General features: G+C 37.7%; 1 protein-coding gene across 2 annotated transcripts in view; it reads right to left on the reverse strand.

Annotated features, from left to right (window-relative positions):
- Positions 1 to 687: 687 nt before the first annotated feature.
- Positions 688 to 18,612, reverse strand: part of pcca (propionyl-CoA carboxylase subunit alpha) — a 299,632-nt gene continuing 281,707 nt past the window's right edge. Inside the window, exons 22-24 of one of the 2 annotated variants that reach the window (XM_008106964.3) lie at positions 16,810 to 16,950; positions 3,151 to 3,228; positions 688 to 1,100 (exon numbers count right to left, since the gene is read on the reverse strand). In XM_008106964.3, coding sequence (XP_008105171.1) covers positions 1,032 to 1,100; positions 3,151 to 3,228; positions 16,810 to 16,950 — 288 coding nt within the window. In that variant the 3' untranslated portion in view covers positions 688 to 1,031. Of the gene's footprint in view, positions 1,101 to 3,150; positions 3,229 to 15,763; positions 15,830 to 16,809; positions 16,951 to 18,612 lie in introns of those variants that run through there. The other variant, XM_062975473.1, reaches the window with a different exon arrangement.

The following is an 18,612-nucleotide window of genomic DNA, read 5'->3' on the forward strand; positions in this document are numbered from 1 at the left end:
TTTCTAGTCCTCATTTTAATTGGTTTTTAAAAAGGAATATTGAGCATGTAGTAGGAAGCAAACAACCCATCATCAGATATGTTGTCTGGAAGGATGGTAGTGTGAGAGTTCTATTACATTCTTGAGGCCATGCAGGAATCTGGGTCTTAAGAGTTAGATACTGATGCAGTAAAAGAGGGATGGAAGAGGAGATGATGCCTGATTGCTAGATTCCTTGCAATGGCATCTATAAAACCATTTTGTTTTCTGATTAATATCAATCAATCAATCAATCAATCAATCAATCAATTTCTCTCTCTCCAATGCTAGAAATTCGGGGATTGACGGAAAATGTTATGGTGATGAAAATTCTCAATTGGAGGGCCAATGCCATCATTCTTTCCACCTTCACATCTACTAGTTATACCTTTGCAGCACAGATTAAAATCATGGTGTGCCTCCTTTGCCTAAACCCCCTCTACTCCTATCTGTATGTAGAAAACTTCTTGCTGTGCTAATTTCTGGAGGGAAATTTTACACCATTGGGATTGACAAACACTGCAGTATGGCACAGTTTACTCTATTGCTACTATCATCATAATCTTGCCCAAGGTGGCTTCCAATAACAATTAAAAAGAAAATGAAATTTAAAACAAAACCATGTAAAACAGATTTAAAAGCAAACAAAAGAATATCACACAAAAAAGCTTCCCTATAGAGGCATAGGTTAATTTATTAAAGTTGTGAAGAAGCTGAATAATACACTTCACTTCTATGCCAAAAGGTTTCATTTTATTGATTTGTTTCATACCAGTAGAATTGTTGAAGAGAATTACAAATCTCATATGTACAAGTATTTATAAAGGAGTGAAATCTGAGATCCAGAGGCAATTTCAAGGTGATCTCAATGGCCCCTCACCACTTGTGCAACATATTATTATTATTTAAAAGTCATAACAACACTTGGGTTTACATTATTCTTTTGATATTCATCTGTAGATGGCCTAAAAAAGGCGGTAGTCCAACTGTGGAAAAGTATGGAAGAAACGGTTTCATTCCAACTCCACCAGCTCATCTCCCTCCCCAACAGTTTCTCCAGCTTTGCAGTGCACAGCTTTCACCTACAGCGAGAAAGAAGCAAGAGCGATTTGATTGTGAGAACTACTTTTGAATAAATATTTGGCCGGCTTTAAATTAAATTCTGCAATTTACACAAAACCTAATAATTAGGTTAGTGTAAAGAACTGTACAAATTTTATGCAGTCTTTCATTCTGTGCTCCAAGCCCTTAAACTTGTTTTAAAATGTCTCCCAGTGCCCATATTTCTGCAACATGCAAGCCCTCCAACCTCTTCACTGCTAAAGAAACGGCAAAGGTTTAAATTCAAATTCACACATCACATGAAAGGTCAATATTATTGAAATATGCACTCTGGAAACCAGGTCTGAATCCCTCATCAGCCATAGAGACCTTAGCCTCATAGGAAGGCAATGACAAACCTCTGTATAAGTCTTGCCAATTCACTTTTATGTGCCATAAAGTAGAAATCCTGTAAAGGCTCTAAATAACAACATGTCAAGCTTCACAGATAAGAAACAGGCCCAGAATCCACTAAGTAACTTACAAATGTGTAATCTAGAACAAGGCATTTGTGACTCTTTTGTATTCACAATCTCTATGGATTTCCTAGTCTAGGAGATACACAGGGACCATGTCAATCAAGAAGCAGCTAACATTCTGCTGTATGAGTTATATTTGGTATTGCAAGTGGGACACTGTTTCTGACTGTTGCACTGGAGACCATTTATGAAAGAGAATGGGACTGTCAGTCAGCTGCTTCCTGGTCAAAAGGGGAACAGACTTCTGACAACTGAAGCAGCTGCTGCCCAGTAAGTGGAAACTGGGAGGGCTGTGGCAGGAGTCAGTACATAGCTACATTGGTGGTTATGGATTCATAACTACTCAAATGAATTCTAGTCGATGTTATTCAAAATAATAAGAATATAACTTTTTGGAAAAACAGCTGCAGTTATTCTAAGAATATATTTTTGCAAAAAAGAAGAGGAAAAATATCTGCAATTATCATAACTACACTTTTTAGAATTTTATGACTAGTTCTATATGCTAGTACAGTGGTTCTCAACCTGTGGGTCCCCAGGTGTTTTGGCCTACAACTTCCAGGAATCCCAGGTGGTTTACCAGATGTTAGGATTTCTGGGAGTTGAAGGCCAAAACATCTGGGGACCCACAGGTTGAGAACCACTGTACTAGTGAGTCAGACCAAAGGTGGAAAACCCTCAGCTTGAGGAAAGATAGAACTTTTATACATGGGCAAAATAAAAAGAATAACTCTTCTATATAAACTCTAGGCCATCTTTCCTAACTTGTGGTCTACTGATCCAATTTAGAAACAATAACTGTGAAAATATAATCTCATGATTTCTGAGATCCAATACAAGATATTTAAAACAGGATTGAATCCAGATGCTGTCGGAGAAGATAGTGTAAAAATCCTCCCTTCCTGGGAAGCAGCCACTTGATGGGAGGGCTATTTCCCTGCTGGGAAGTAGCTAAAGTTATTACTATTCCTTTCCTGCGAGAAATCTCTAGTGTGGCATGCAAAACAGGGCCCCTGTTGCAATTCCTTCTTGCACCAGCTAGCTGCCTCTCAATGGACAAAGGAACCAATCCCCGTTGATTGCAACACAGTTACTTCCACAGTTCTTCCCTATACAAGCCCTAATCTAGAGGCTACATAGGGATTGTGCATATAGAACGATCACAAATGCATAACTCTAGGTTACACATTCATAACTACCATAGAGAACTCCAGCTGATTAATTTAATCTGATTTCACTGAAATCTCACAGATTTCAATAGGTTTATGGTTGAGTTTGGATTCAAAGCTGTATTAAATTGTGTCCTAGATCTATATCAGGAAAAACAATGGCAGCTAGAATAAAATCCATTTTGGGCCACTGCTAAACAGTTATGTATTTAAAACAACCACAACAACACAGTTTCAGAATGGTACCATGTGGTTCAAAATTGATGTCAACCTTAACAACGTCTGAAAAATATTTTTATATTTTCTTTTAAAATGAAGCTTCTGTGGTATTTGGTGTCACAAGGCTTCTGTAATAGAACTAAACTACATGACAGAAATTATACCTTGCCAGTTTTTGCTGCAACCAAACTGTTCTGCATTTTCATAGCTTCAATGACACAGATCTCTTGACCTTCTGCGACCTGGCAAAAGCAAAAACATTACATTAAAATATTGACTTTTTAAAAAATGTCCGCTGAGAACATTTGTACTCACCCACTACAGCATATACAAAAACGAAAATCAAAGACCTATGAACAATGATTCTCTTCTCTGTAACATTTTTCAAAACCCATATAACTACATCTGCTTAGTTTTTCTTAATCTCCAATCCCTTCTATGTTATTATGTATGATAAACGCCCCTGCCCTATATGCTTCAACACATAAACATGACATGGGAAAATACCAGAACGTTCTGAGAAATATATAGAAAACAAAGTAAAAACCACACACACATTTCAAAATTTAAACTACAGTGTAGGATCTACAAGTAATATGATATGTATGAAATAAATTACAGAATGGCTCTATACTGGCTGCCAGTCTGCTACCGAACACAATTCAAAGTGCTGGCTTTAGCCTATAAAACCCCAAACGGTTCTACCCCAGCTTACCTGTCTGAACGTATCTTCCCCTATAAACCATCTCAAAGATTAAAATCATTTGTGGAGGCCCTGCAGGCGTGACTGGTGGGGACGAGAGACAGTGCCTTCTCAGTGGTGGGCCCTCAGCTGTGGAACTCCCTTCCCAGTCACATTAAATCGCCTCCTCCCTCCTGGTCTCCAGAAAGAAAGTGAAAACATGGCTTTGGGAAAAAGCCTTCAGAGAATAATTGTAGTACAATAATAGATATGGATTATGTGCCATGACTACTCAAATGGCCCCGGATTATGACTGTGGACAGTGTGATTTTTAACAGTAAATATAATGTTTAAATGTTTTAATGTGCATCAATTTTAATTCCTAATTCAAATCTTTTAACTGTACGTTGTTTTAAGGCATTGAATAGTTACCTATATGTGAAGCTGCTTTGAGTCCCCTTCGAGGTTGAGAAAGGTGAGGTATAAATAGGGTAAATACATAAATAAAAAATAAATATACAACATGTAGTCTCAATCCAGAATGTCACACTATAACCTAGCCTTCCCCATCAGGTGTTCTCTAGATCAAAGCTTATTAAATTGTGGGTCGCAACCCCAAATGGGGTTGCCATAACTTTATGTTAGGGTCATGACAAATTTCTGAGAGGGTGGGACCAACAGGAAGGAGGCAAGGGAGGGAGAAGGGAGGGAAGAGGCATCCTCTTTTGAGCCCGTTTCTCCCCAGAACCCTATTGCCTTTACTTGCCATAAAGAGAAAAATGGGAGGCGGCAAGGAGGATGGAGGGCTTCGTTGAGGACCCCGGCCTTGAGGTGTGTGGCGTGGAGGCGGGATGTGCCCCTCCCACCTGTGAGTGTGTCAGGATCTTCCCTTCCCATCTTGGGAGTTGGGTTTTTCCCTTTTCCTTTCCATCTTGGGAATTGGGGGGGGGGGGGTGTCTCTCTTCTCATCTTGGGTGTCTTAGAAAAAACAGGGTCATGAACTGAAAAAGTTTAAGAAGTCCTGCTCTAGATGTTTCATAATGTGATTTCCAGGACTGCAACTGCTGACTCCTTGGAAAGCTGATACGTAAAATATCTGGAGGCATCAAGCTAGGAAAAGCTGCAATAACCCATCTTCCATGAAAACATCTACATGTGTTCCTTAAATGAACCTGCTGGCAAGGATCTGTATGCAAATGATACAAAGACTTGGGGAAAGAGAATTAGATGGGCCTCACCACTGAGTTCGCCATGCTCCGCTCCAGACAGCTTTGTCTGAAGACTCAACCAACCTAGCATGGATTTGAATGTAACTCTATTGATATTTGTGGGTTGAATAAAGTACCTACACTGATCTCTGACTTGTGTGACCACCATATATAAAAGGTAAAGGTTTTCCCCTGACGATAAGTCCAGTTGTGACCGACTCTAGGGGTTGGTGCTCATCTCCATTTCTAAGCCGAAGAGCAGGCGTTGTCCGTAGACACCTCCAAGGTCATGTGGCCGGCATGACTGCATGGAGCGCCGTTACCTTCCCGCCGGAGCGGTACCTATTGATCTACTCACATTTGCATGTTTTCGAACTGCTAGGTTGGCAGGAGCTGGGGCTAACAGCGGGCGCTCATTCCGCTCCCGGGATTTGAACCTGGCACCTTTTGGTCCACAAGTTCAGCAGCTCAGTGCTTTAACGCACTGTGCCACCAGGGGCACCATATATAGCATTAGGAAAATGGATGGAGAGAAGTATTTTACTAGCATACTGCCATGCAGAGTCTGGAAGCACTGATTAGAAGCGACAATCTTACCAGTAATGTTACAACTTCCATCATCCCCAGGCAACTGCAGTGTTGGTTGGAAATAGTGGGAGTTGTAGTCCAATGCATGTGGAAGGTATCTAGGTTGAGGAATGCTGCTATGTGCCTTTTTGATGCATACATACACCATGTTACATAAACAGATCTTTAGTGACCTGTAAGAATATGTCCACACAATCCCTCATGTCTAAAAACACTCTTCAGGGAACTCAGGAAACTCTGCCTATGATTCCACAATTTTTTTAAAAAAACACAAACATAAATTATATACAGGGTGTTGATGGGATGGGCCTCTGATTTTATTCCTTATGCATCTGTGGCCACAAAGACCTATATATATACCCAGTAAAACCTAAGAGAAAAACTAAATTAGTTAGGAGAAAACTGTGTACTTCCACAGACACCCAATCTTTAAATACAGCAGCATTACTTCTAATAATAGCCCATTTGTTTAAAACGGCTTTAGTGGTAAGTGTCACTTAAGCATCCACACTTCATAATTGTTCCTTATGACAACCCTTTGTAGCTTTCCCCCACCAACTGTGTTGCAAAACAGTAAATCCTAAAATGAGTCCCCAATATCTCTCTCTTTCCTTTTTCATTCATTCTCTTGGGCTTTGTTCAGCCTCCTTCACTGCATAATTGTATGTATCTTTTTGCCTGCCTGTATTATTTAAGCCGGAAAATGAATATCTCCGAGATCTCAAAAATATCCTCTTTCCTCATTTAAGGATTAAGTTAGATTTTTTTTAAATAAAAAAGTATTCAATAACTTTTCTAAAGATACTGATCTGGAATAAAGGCACAAAAACATACATTATAGTACAGTTTGTAACAATGAAAACCAATTCTAATTAAAAATTCTCTCTATACTTTAATCGTAGCTTTATCGGTGACCTGAAATAGGGGGAAAGTATCAAACAACCCCCTTTGAATTCTTATTCAACTGAATCCATGATAATCAATTTCATCTGTAAGTTCTCTGACTTCTAGAAAAGGCAAATTAAAAGAACAAAACAAAATGCAGATTTTCATTAAACAACTTCTCTCTTCAGGAGAATCCAAATTGAAACTGGTGGAGTTAAAATTAATATGAAAAAAATAATATTTAATTTCATTGTTCATTGACTAGGAACTAAGATGCATCTCATTTCAAAAATGAAGTGTAACACCAGATTTTTGATGGTGCCTTACATTAAAATTCTCCTGATTTCCATTTTTAAAGTTTTAACATGGACCTGTAAAAAAATATAATCGGAAAACGCAATTTGGAATGAAATGCAGTGACAGGCTGCTTAAATAATGATTTTTCAGGACTTGGACATTCTTGGAAGGTTCTACATTGACAAAGAATGTGATGTCAATGAGTCTTTGCCAGACTAATTCTTGAAAAATGTGGAAAAACAGACAAGTAGTAACCTTCTATGTGTTTTCACTGCCTACAAGAGAGTAACAGGAGTGTAAATTGTCCTTCTCTTTACATTGGGAGGTACAATGCAGAGAGATCTTTGTGAGTCTGGCTCACTCCCTTAAGACTTTTGTGAATCATCTGATAAAGACTTAATGATTGTGACAGGATGTCTTCAATGTTAGGCTTACAAAACAGTCACAAGCCCCGCAAGTCTTTTTGATAAACCCAATCGGCACTGATGTATTTCTCCACTCTGTCTAATTGGTGTAAAGTTTGCAGATCTGAGTCTCATATCTTTCACCCAGCTTGCTGCGTCCTCTCCTTTGACACCGGGTCAAGGTTCACATTCGCATCCGATTATCAAAGTGGCATTCATTAAGCAGCGGCCTGCCTTGCACCAAAATGAGTTAGCTTGAAGGGAAGAAAGCTCGGCCCATTTACTCAGCAGATTTTAGCATTTTAAGGAGGCCCAAATGTCACACAGTATTGCTACGTTCTGAAGAGTTTCAGACATCTCCAGCTGATGATTAATTGTGAGTGATGGGAAATAAAATCCAGTAAAGCCAGCTGCTTGCCATGGTCGGCAAAATTACTATAATGGATATAGGCTGCCAATTTTCCAGTTTTACTGGCAAGTCTTCCAAGTGTAATTAAGGGAAGTTATAAATGATATGGAAATCTATCAAGTCCCATTTATTTTCAGAGGACTCCTTCCCCCAGGGACTTTTATCTTCAAGCTTATAGTTTGCTTTGTTGTGCTAATGATTTCAGCCACTTCTTATTTCTATTAAAGCCCCCAATATCCCATCATAAGAAGTTAGATCCACAGTTCTTATAATGGTTTAAAGAAACAGAAACCTCTTCAAAACTCACTGGCCTTTTATTTGGCCATTAAAAAAAGCGAAGGGGGCTTTGCTTACTTTCTGGAAACTTCCATTCAAAATGCCTTTTCAATTAGATGGAGGGACAGGGGGCTTTAAAAATGAGCAAGATTTTGAGAGAAGGAGATATGATTTGCCCACCTTTTTGAAAGAAAAATAAAATAAAATATCAGCACTGCGGGGGGAAAGTGAGCTTTGATGCGACACCCTTTAGCAGAGGGTGGTGTTGCTCACTAATGTCGTTTGATTTGGAATAAAAGCATGAAAATGATGTGCAAGGGCCTAAAATTGGAGAGGTAAAGGATGAGTGCACCATATTCCATTTCTCAATTTCATCCTTCAGAACCACAAAATGGGGGGTTATACAGTTACTGGATGAGATTTATGGGAACAGCTGTGGTCCTCCCACACAAGGGAGGACCTTCTAATGGGGTACGGTCTGTTTGGAACAGACGGAGGAGAGTTACAAAACAAGGATCCCTATTAAGGATGAGCTCTCTAATATCCCTGGCGAAAGAACAGAAGAGCAGTAGTCAGGCTGCCTTGAAGAAACCCTAAACTGCACATTTTTGCTGCTTCAAGGGCCCATGCGCTCAGAACCTGGAGCTATTTTGAAAAATGCAAACTGTTCACAAATGGCAGGATGCAAATGCAGGAGAATCCCCCCCCCCCACCCTGCCCCTCTCCAGCTACTGTAAAGAATACACAGGAATCAGTGCCAGTGACATATGGCTTTCTACTGGGCTAAACATTCATACAAAAGACAGGTTCATCAGTCATTGGCGGATCTGATTTTAAAAAAAACATTCAAAAATTAGCTCCTGATGGATGTTGTTTAGAGCTTACCTGCTGCTAATACATTACTGGGGCTAGAAACCCTCATGACACTGGAACGGCAGACCATGAAATACAGGGCCTGCAGAACATACCAGGTTTGCCAGCTTATCCAAAATAATAAATAAGCGATTTAAACCCTGTGCCTGAGACTGGGCCCGCTGCAAGGAACCCTGGGTCAGTCCTACCCAGGCCAATTAATGCACAGCATCTGCTGCACAGAAGCCGGGCACGAAGCACTTCCGAATGATTTCAGCAATTAAAAGAAAACTGTTTCCTGCCTGTTCCGACAGCAACTGTTTCAATGCAAGAGTGAGCATCAAATCATTGTGTGCGGCTGAAAAAATTAAGCTTCTTTTTTTTTGCAGTTGGAAAAGAAGGAGGAGGGTGGGTGGAAATTTCTTACGGTATCGGATCGTTCTTTTGTTGCCCGACATTGTGTTTTTCTGCCAAATTAGACAGAAGGACTCCGAGGACTTGCAAGGCCCTCTCTACTATATCACCTTCTGGTGCACTGGGGCTCCCTAAAAAGCAAGATCAATATCAACCCCGCTGACTTGCCTACAAAAGTAAAAAACCATCAACCCCATTTTTAACAGATCTTTATATTTTTGCACACAGGTGCTTGAATAAAAATGCATATGAAAGATTCAAGTGTCTGGACATGGGTGAAGGGAGGGGAAAAAATCATGAATAACTTTAAGCAAAAATCCCCAAATGAACAAACGTGGGGACAAAGTGACAGGAAACAAAAGCTATCTTTATCTGAGACACCATTAGAGTCTTATTTTATTACTGCTTCTGAACTCAAGGAAAAGTGGAAAAGAAAGTCCTTGATATTCATATAGAATATGATTTAAATAACTTATCTAAATGCTAACTAGTAGTATTGTTACAACCTGATGGCGAACTGAGATGATAGGGTCATCAGTGATTGGGCTGAACATGCCTATGAGCCGGGAAAAATGGCGAGAAAAGCATGTGACTCAACACCCGACATGAAGCATCCATTGTACATTGGTCTTGATGCTACATGTAGATCCCCCTCTCCTCCCAAGCGGTTGAATTGTTTTGGCTATTGCTCATCCTTGAGGTTCTCCCTATCTCTGTGACTTGTTGGCGTCAGACACCTATGTAGAAAACAAAATCAGGAGGAACCGGAGTCTTGACATTGTCCAAATCTGTGTAAAATAATTAGTGCCGTTTCCCCCTTCCACCCAAATTAATTTTGAAATGGGAGCTACAGAGTTGAAAATATAATTAGCGGCAATTAACAGTACTTGACAGATGATTATTAAACTTTTTACGCCACACTCCTTTAAAGAATGAATTTCGGTAGAGCGCATCCCAGCTTTTCTGACCCTTGATTAACTAGAGGTCAGTGACGTTCCCCTGACAGCAATAAGCACCAATCATTGTACCCCCACTTATCCACAACAGAAGTGCTCCCAGAGGTTCAAGAAATGTCCAGATTTCCCTTTGGGATTGGGGCAAGGTTGACAGCCAAAGGGGGGCAAAGACGTTAGTTTAGAAATATTTTGAGATCGTTGAGAAATGTTCATAAGGGAAGTTAGCATATATCTTACAAATATGAAACAAAAATGTCATTGTTTCGTCAGCATATGAAACTAAAAGAAAGAAAGCCTACAATTCTGCATTTAGAGGAATGTTGTGTTAAATCCAACAACTCAAGTGGAAGGAGGTGGAAGTCACCCAACACCCATATAAACATCTCTAAAAACAAGGTGTGTCTCAAAATCATGGATTGTGTGTGTGTGTGTGTATTTCTGTTGGTGATACTGAAATTAGTGTGCATCTTACAATCACACTTTTTTTAAGGCATCAGCACCATTTTCTTTTTCTAAAGTGTTAGTGTGACAGGTGACTATGTGTACATAAAGTTAACACCAAACCAGAATATCATTAGAAATGCTAACCCTTTTCTTCAACAAAGGGCTACAGTAAAATAAAGGAGAAAACCGTGGGTTGTTTACACAAGAGTGACAAGTGCAGCTAATCAATATTTGATGCCCATTAAATTATATCACAAAACTACGTAAAAGGCGTTTTTTTGAAAGTGTGACTTCATTAACTACTATTTTCCTAGGCTTTCATTGTTTTACAAAGCATTACTAATTAACAGAGGCCATAGAATTTATTTCAGACTTTTAAGAGCTGAACAGCAAGTCAGGTGTTAAAAGAAAAGGGAGGAGGTTACAAGCAACAAGTAGTATATTAAAAATATAACCTTACATTTTACAAGAAATTGCAGCCTCCTGCGGTGAGCTTAGTGAAGTGAGGGAAAGAGAGAGGATTGTAAGGTGTTTTTCGGTTTGCTACATTTGAGCATTTTGAAAGACAGAACAATGGCTGGACATTATCTGTAATCCCAGCAAGACGTTTTTCCCTAGGCTTTTAAAATTGGGTGTTTTGGAGCAGAGAGGTATTGGTCTAAAATTAAATAATTCTGAAAACAGACACCTATCACTTAACTAGCAAAATACTTCAATTTTCCTTTGACATAACATGGAAGAAATCTCCTATGTTTTGTTTCGGAAAGAAACCTATTACTGCAACATTATCAAGCATATCAAGTCAAACACTTTATTTGAGCAATTTCTGAATTAAGAATTGTCTCTAAACCACTACAATTTTACTCCAATATGCCAGGTACTGTTTGGCATAATGAAATGCCTTTTTCTTTTATTTTAAATTTAAAAGAGAGAAAGAGAAATTGAAGTTTAAATGTACATTAAAAGTAAATGGAAAAATAACATTAAAAATATCTAGTTCACATTTTTTTCCGTGTCAGGAGCAGCTTGAGAAACTGCAAGTCACTTCTGGTGTGAGAGAATTGGCCATCTGCAAGGATGTTGCCCAGGGGACACCTGGATGTTTTGATGTTTTTACCATCCTTGTGGGAGGCTTCTCTCATGTCCCCGCATGAGGATCTGGAGCTGATAGAGGGAGCTCATCCGTGCTCTCCCCGGGTTGAATTAGAACCAGCAACCTTCAGGTCAGCAACCCAACCTTCAAGTCAGCAGTCCGCCGGCACAAGGGTTTAACCCACCGTGCCACCGGGGGCTCCAAGTTCACACTGTAAGCCCTATTTGTAATTGCATTTTAAAAATCAGATCCCCTAGTAATATTTTGATTTATGTATTTATACAAGAATGTAAATTGATGTGTCTATTCCAGAGAAATCAATTATTGATTTATTTCAAGTTTATTGATGTTAATAATAATTGGCTAGTAATTTTAGCAATTTTCACTACAGAAAAAGTGCAGTACCTCATGGGAAAAGATCATGTTTATTATCAGGAAGCCCATGATTTTCTATAACAGGAACCACTCAGCATAAAATACATTGAAGAACTAGGTGGAAAGCTATGAAGATATTATAGAGGCCTCTTCACACAACTTCCATTTTATTCCTGCCATATAATTCTATATCCCGCAACACAGAGCACCATTTTATTTGCTCATGAGCACATTTTTGCTGACTCTTAACTAAGTTTTCTTCCTCACTCACCATGGCATACCACAAAGCAGCATGTTAGTAAAGCTTGGAAATTATTTATTTCAAAAATTCCTTCAATGAAGCAAAAGAACTGGAAAACTTTGGGAAAGTCTATGAATTTAATACATATCATTGGATAACTGTAATTTCCAAACAATTGCTCTAAAAAGGATGATCATCCTTAACAAGACCAAAGTGGGTGAATATTCTGTCTCTAGGCAATCTGTTTTATAAAACACATCCCTCATAGACTTTGTACCTGAATTTCCTTTTGGTCTTATTGTTAAAATGGAATGTCACTAGAAACAGAATTAAAATCAAAGTGCATAAACATGAATCTAACAAAATGGAATGCTGTGTATGATGAACTAAAATAATAGTCTTGAAAACTGCTTTTAGTCCACGAATATGTTACTTAATGTTTGTTTGTTTAATATTGCCCATCCTTGGAAGCACCAAAAGGGTATTTCAATGTCAATTAAAGATGTGTCCTACCAGTATTACTCAAACTATGGGGAAAAGTGGCACTTGCACACATACAAAGGTCAGGTGAAATCACAAAATCACAAAATGAGATTGTCTGTTCCTAATAGAAAACATCAGAGTTTAATACTCCGAGATGATGATCTACTTCTGTACAACTGGTCATGAACTAAAATGAATGGCAGCAGATGGTAATGTGCATTCCTATCAAAAGATACATTCTGCCAGTTCAACAGGATTGGATTAGCATCCAGATGTACATAAGCTGTGCACAGGGATCAGCGTGCATAGTCTGTTTTCCTTCTTGTCCTGGTTTTACAAACTCTAAAAGAGTGAGTTTTGTTAATTACATAACAAAATATTCTCAGTCTTAGCATCTAACACCGTAATTCAAAACATATTCAGCTAGCCCAATGGAACTCTGGGTTTGATCCCGTGTCATTTTCTTCTATGTCAAAACACATTTGGTGAGGCAACTATCTAAAGATAATGTTGGGCTTTTACTTGAAGGACAACAAACCACCTCCACATATGATGAGAACATTAAACTGGGATCAAGGAAATGCTCCAGATGTGTACACATTGAAATGCTTAGACAGTCATTTCTACAAAGAAGACGTATGAAAAACTTGTTCACACTGAAGTCTCCTTGCAATCAAAACTCAGGTTCTCTATATCCAGCTGTATAAAAGCCAATATGTAGCCAGCAGCTCAAAAGTGTGGTATCTTGCTACCCCAGTCCATCTGAATGAATAGATGGGTACAAGCTGAGAAAGCAAGGCAGTCTTGCTCCCAGTAATGAGCTATTGCTTCCTTCACATGATACATACATTACCCGAAACATTCTTCTACATCAGAGATTCTCAAACTGTGCTTCTCCATATGTTTTGGCAAACTGGCTGGGATTTCTAGGAGCTGAAGTCCAAAACATCTATAGGAGCAGAGTTTGAGAAACACAGTTCTAGATGGTCTAAAATTGTTTCTAGGGATCCCATCAATTATACAGAAATAAATTCTATATATTTCAGTAAAATGTGATGGCTGCATTCTGTCTATAAATTATGAGCTCCAAATTCCTATTATTTGAGTGCAACTAGCCACTGTGTAATTTAAGCGGAACAGCGTTCTTTCAACTAAACATATTGGCCTAAATTCAACTTCTAGTACCAGTCAGAATCAAAATAATTTTACATGTGCTTCAAGTCTTCTATGGTGACCCCATGAATTGCATAGGGCTTCCTCAGGCAAGAAATACTCAGGAATGGATTTGCCAGTTCCTTCCTCTGAAAAGTAACCTACAGCATCTTTGGTGGTCTTCCATCCAAGGATAGACCAGGGTGATCCTGCTTAGATTCCAAGCTCAAAAGAAATCTGATGCCTTTAGGGTATTTAGGAATAACTGCTGCAAAATTGCTGATTTATCATTCTGATTCACTGATTCACTTTAGCTGGGACTAGTCATTGGATTATGCTATATTTTCACATTGGTGCGTTGAAGTGCCCCATACTTTTCAGCTCCAAAATAAACATGACATGAAAATCATCACTATGCAACAGGCCACAAAGTTTTCTTATTGGTGTTAAGCACACAATGTAATTTTTCAAAAATAAAAAAACATGCAAAAGCATATTGCCAAATAACAACACACACTTCAGACAAACAGACCACAAGGAAAATAATTGAGTAAAAATCAATGTAAGATGTTAGAAAGCAAGCACAGACATAATATTTACCCAGGCAAACATAATCATTCCACAGTCTAAAAATCTGGCCATATTCAAACAAAAATGGTCAATCATTCTTTATACACAAACATCCCAATGTATTTCTTTTTTTTAAATTAAAATACATTCCGGAAAATCATAAATCTTTGTGACACTATGTAATAATGCTTAACCCTGCTTCTCCAGATTATCATGCAGTAAAATTTACCAAAGTTTATGCAGACAAAATTGGTGGTATATCCTAAGTTTTAGTATAGCCTTCAACTCAAAATGTTTTTACCATTTCCCAGTAATATTGTTTCACAGGCTCATTATATTATTAACTGGTAAATACTCTAGAAAATACAAAGGGTACTTAAGTACTCCTTAGGCTGCCTGAAATGTAGAGGGAAAAACACTAAATCAGGACACATTCAAACACTGGGACAAAAAGAAAAAAAAACCCCTGAATGTATAAGAGTTCCCTTCCCTTGTTCTTTGAGGCTTTGAACCGCATCGGTAATGATCCTTCTCCTGATGGACAGCCAAAACATGTAAGCTGCATTGCACCATCTCGCCGCTTATTCAGTCTGGATGGCTGATACAACCTCATCTCCTTTCAAAAAAACTTTTTAACATCAGTCCTGGAAAGGAAGGATTTACGCTAAACTCCCTTTCAACGCCACAAACGTGTTTTTGCAATTAAAGCTGCCCAATTACCATTGACAAGTCCAAGTCGGCAGAACATAAGCCTGGGCTGTTCAAATGCTCTGCCTCTTCGTGCTTCTTGCAAAAACCCACAGGCAGCGAGAAACAGGGGCAGCGGCGGGAGGAGAGAGCAAAATCTTGTCTTGTTACTAAACAACTTGTTTGGTTTTGGGCTGCACTTCTTTTGGGATGTTTTATTGTATGGAAAGAATGTTTTCCCCATTTTAATTTTTTGGCTGAAGGGTCAAGCTTCTTGCGGGCCGTTCTGCTTCTTCATGTACACAAAACACACACCAGAAACATATTAAAAGAGACACTATAGCATCTTATGATTTTCAATCTACCTTAATATGATGAAAATAAAATACATTTTGTAAAAGTGAACGGTTCTGTCCTAAAAATATTTTTCTCTTTCTCTCTCTCTCTTTCTCACCCTCTCTCACAAATACAAACATATATTTGTTTAATGTTTCTGCATGAAGGAATAGTAGGATTCATTCTCCAATGACACAAAGGAACTAGCATTCAGTAATCAGTTTACAATCCGCAACTTGTGAAATAGTTTATGAAAGCTATTAGGCAAAACATTTCACAATTTGTTCTGGGTTAAACTCAAGTGTAAAAAAAACCCTGTTCACTCAACAAATTTCTTTTCCCTTGCATGTTGATTAGTTTGCGATTTCAACTGAAGCAACATGGTTCAGATGTTGCGTATATATTTTTTAAATATTCAAATTTACCTTAAATAATATCTGTCCCCCTTTGCTGGAGTATTCCATCTAGTAACACAATGGGAGAAGAGAGACCTGGGAGTAAACAAACTATGTGTATCAGCATACTGTCCATTCATAGTAAGCCAACACAAGATGGGAATTCTGACTTACTGTTCTGTATGAACAAAGTCATTATGTTCACAGAGGTAAATATTAGGGGTCCAGTTTTGATTAGTTTAATTGGTGCATTTAGTGGGGTAATTTATATGGCCAATTGTAATCAGTGGTCATACTTTTAAAAACAGAAGATTGTTATTTATTTGGGATGTTTTTATAAGCTGAATTAATATGGCTTTTGCCTGTGCTAATGTAAAAACTGAGAGAAGTGTGATTGATTCCTTTTTTAAAATACTAGGAGTGAGCCGCTTAAATATTCATTATAAAAGGGGAAAGTGTTTTTTATTATTATTGATATAAAATGTTTCTTGCTAATATCTTTAGAAGATACCACACCACCTGAATAAATTTGTTTTCTACTGGCTGAAAAAGATTATTCACACCACCACAATGATTTCCATTCAATATTTCTCTAAACATTAGCTGTGGGTGATTTTGTTAGCCTGCAAAATCTCAAAAGAAGCTGATCGGTATTTTCAAGAGTAACCAGAGTGTGGAGAACTTGCCACCACGAATACTAGCAACCACAAATCACAGCCAGAGCTCTCTGTTACATGTAGGACATTTGCATCCCCTTGTTCACAACCATACATTTTTCAGCAAACAGGAAAATCATCTTAAATAAAACTTAAAATATTCCAGAACTGCCCTGATATTTATTATTTGTTTTGTTTTGTTTCATATCATGCCTTTCTCCAGGAAATTGGATAGTTTTGTATAAATTTAAAAAACAATTTAGTAATTCTATTAAAAGCACAAAGTTTCATATTTTTATTCATGCATGCATTCATTCAATTTTTACCACCTCTTCCTCCCACCATAGGCCCAAGTTAAAACAGCTTAAAACGTATTCTAACACCTGTCAGGAGTAACAGTACAAGAAGAAAATGCTTTACCATGTCTCCTGGTTTTACAGAAACTGCCACCACCGCTCCAGGCATTGGTGACCTCACAATGCTGCTGGTATCTTCCACCACTTTTTCTGGCATGTATTTGCTCAGTTCTGCAGCAAGTTTGGTCAGGATATGTAACTTGTACTGGGAGCAAGGGAGGAGAGAATGGAGAAAAATGTTACAAAATCAAATAATATCAAATAATATGTAAATGATATGACTAATCAAATAGACACCAGGCATATACAGGCTGAGTTTGTATCATCCAATATGCTAGGGACCAGATGTGTTCTGTATTTCAGACTTTTTTGGATTTTGGAATATTTCTAAATGCATAGTAAAGTATCTTGGAGATGGGACACAAAACAAAACATAAAATTAATTTATGTTTTATATGAGTCGTATACTTGAAGGTAATTTTATACAATAGTTCAAAAATAGGTTTTTTTACATGAAACAAAGTTTATGTACATTCAAACTTCAGAAAGCAAAGGTATCACTATCTTGGCCACTCCTGCAGACAATTTTGGATTTGGATCATTTCAGATTTTGGAATTTCAAATAACAGATTCTCAACCTGTAAAACATTCTACGCTTTCACATTTTTATCTGATATAGGTTTTGTATTTGTATGTGACTTAAAAACGTGCTTTCTTGCTTGTAATTATTGATATTTTTAAAAAAGAAAACGAGTATGGGTAATGCACATATCTGCTGAAACTCAGTTAAAAGCAGTGTTGTGTTATTTTGTAAGGTACAAAATAAAATAAAAAAATTAATATATTAATTATATTAATATTAATATTAATTAATTAATTAATAATTAATATATAACTATTATATTTCTCCTTACCAAGAATTATACACTTTAAAAAAAAAAGGAAAATAAGACCAACACTATGGTATTCTACTAAAAAAGATCTGTAGTGTTTTTGCAATGTTTATGTGTTTAATTATTCCGTAACCCATCACGAGCCATGTGAAGAAGCAAGTACAAAATAAAATTATTATTATTATTATTATTATTATTATTATTATTATTATTATTATTACTACTACTACCACCCTAGCAGGTCAACAAAAAGTCTCAAATTGCCCTTTCCACCTGGTTTGCCTCTTTTTGTTTTAATCTAAAAAATATTGTTCCAGGTCAATTTCCACTTCTATGGCACCAATCTTTTAAGCCAACCCAGCACACTGCTTCAGAAAACCGGTAGATGGCAGCAAGTCTCTGTGAGAAAGGTACTCGTTTTTGGCTTCTACCCGGCAGTTTATTATCAAAAGTATTGATTATAAATGTTGCCTTGGACGTGTACATAACAACCCAGTTCACTCCAGCATCAGCTGGCATGGTATCTCAGGTTTTGGTTATCGTTATTTTCTAAAATTGGACTTTTAGTACTAAAAGTATGTGCACTTTTCCTTCCTGCTGTGCAAATAGGCTGAAACCATGCTTCTAGTTCTGATCTATGGTGAAGAAGTTTAAAATGCTCATGGCTTTCTCTACATTGATCCATCTGCTAAGCTATGCCATTGCCTACCTACTGTAGAATATAGGTTTTACACTACATTTTCAGACTTAATTCTCAAACATACCATTTTGAACAACTGTATACTTCCTAGGATGTGTATTTTTATGACTTGTTCCATTGTTTTGGCATGCAGTGTTCATAAACCTTATCAAAGCACAGGGTTTCCTAGAATCTGCCCAGTCATCTAATACAAGTAGAATACAATGGTTGGACAAATGATCTCTAGGACAACTTGCTCATAATTTTCAGTTTTCTGAGTGCAGGACACCTTTGT

Source organism: Anolis carolinensis, chromosome 3 (assembly GCF_035594765.1).
Source record: "Anolis carolinensis isolate JA03-04 chromosome 3, rAnoCar3.1.pri, whole genome shotgun sequence".
NCBI classification, from domain to species: domain Eukaryota; kingdom Metazoa; phylum Chordata; class Lepidosauria; order Squamata; family Dactyloidae; genus Anolis; species Anolis carolinensis.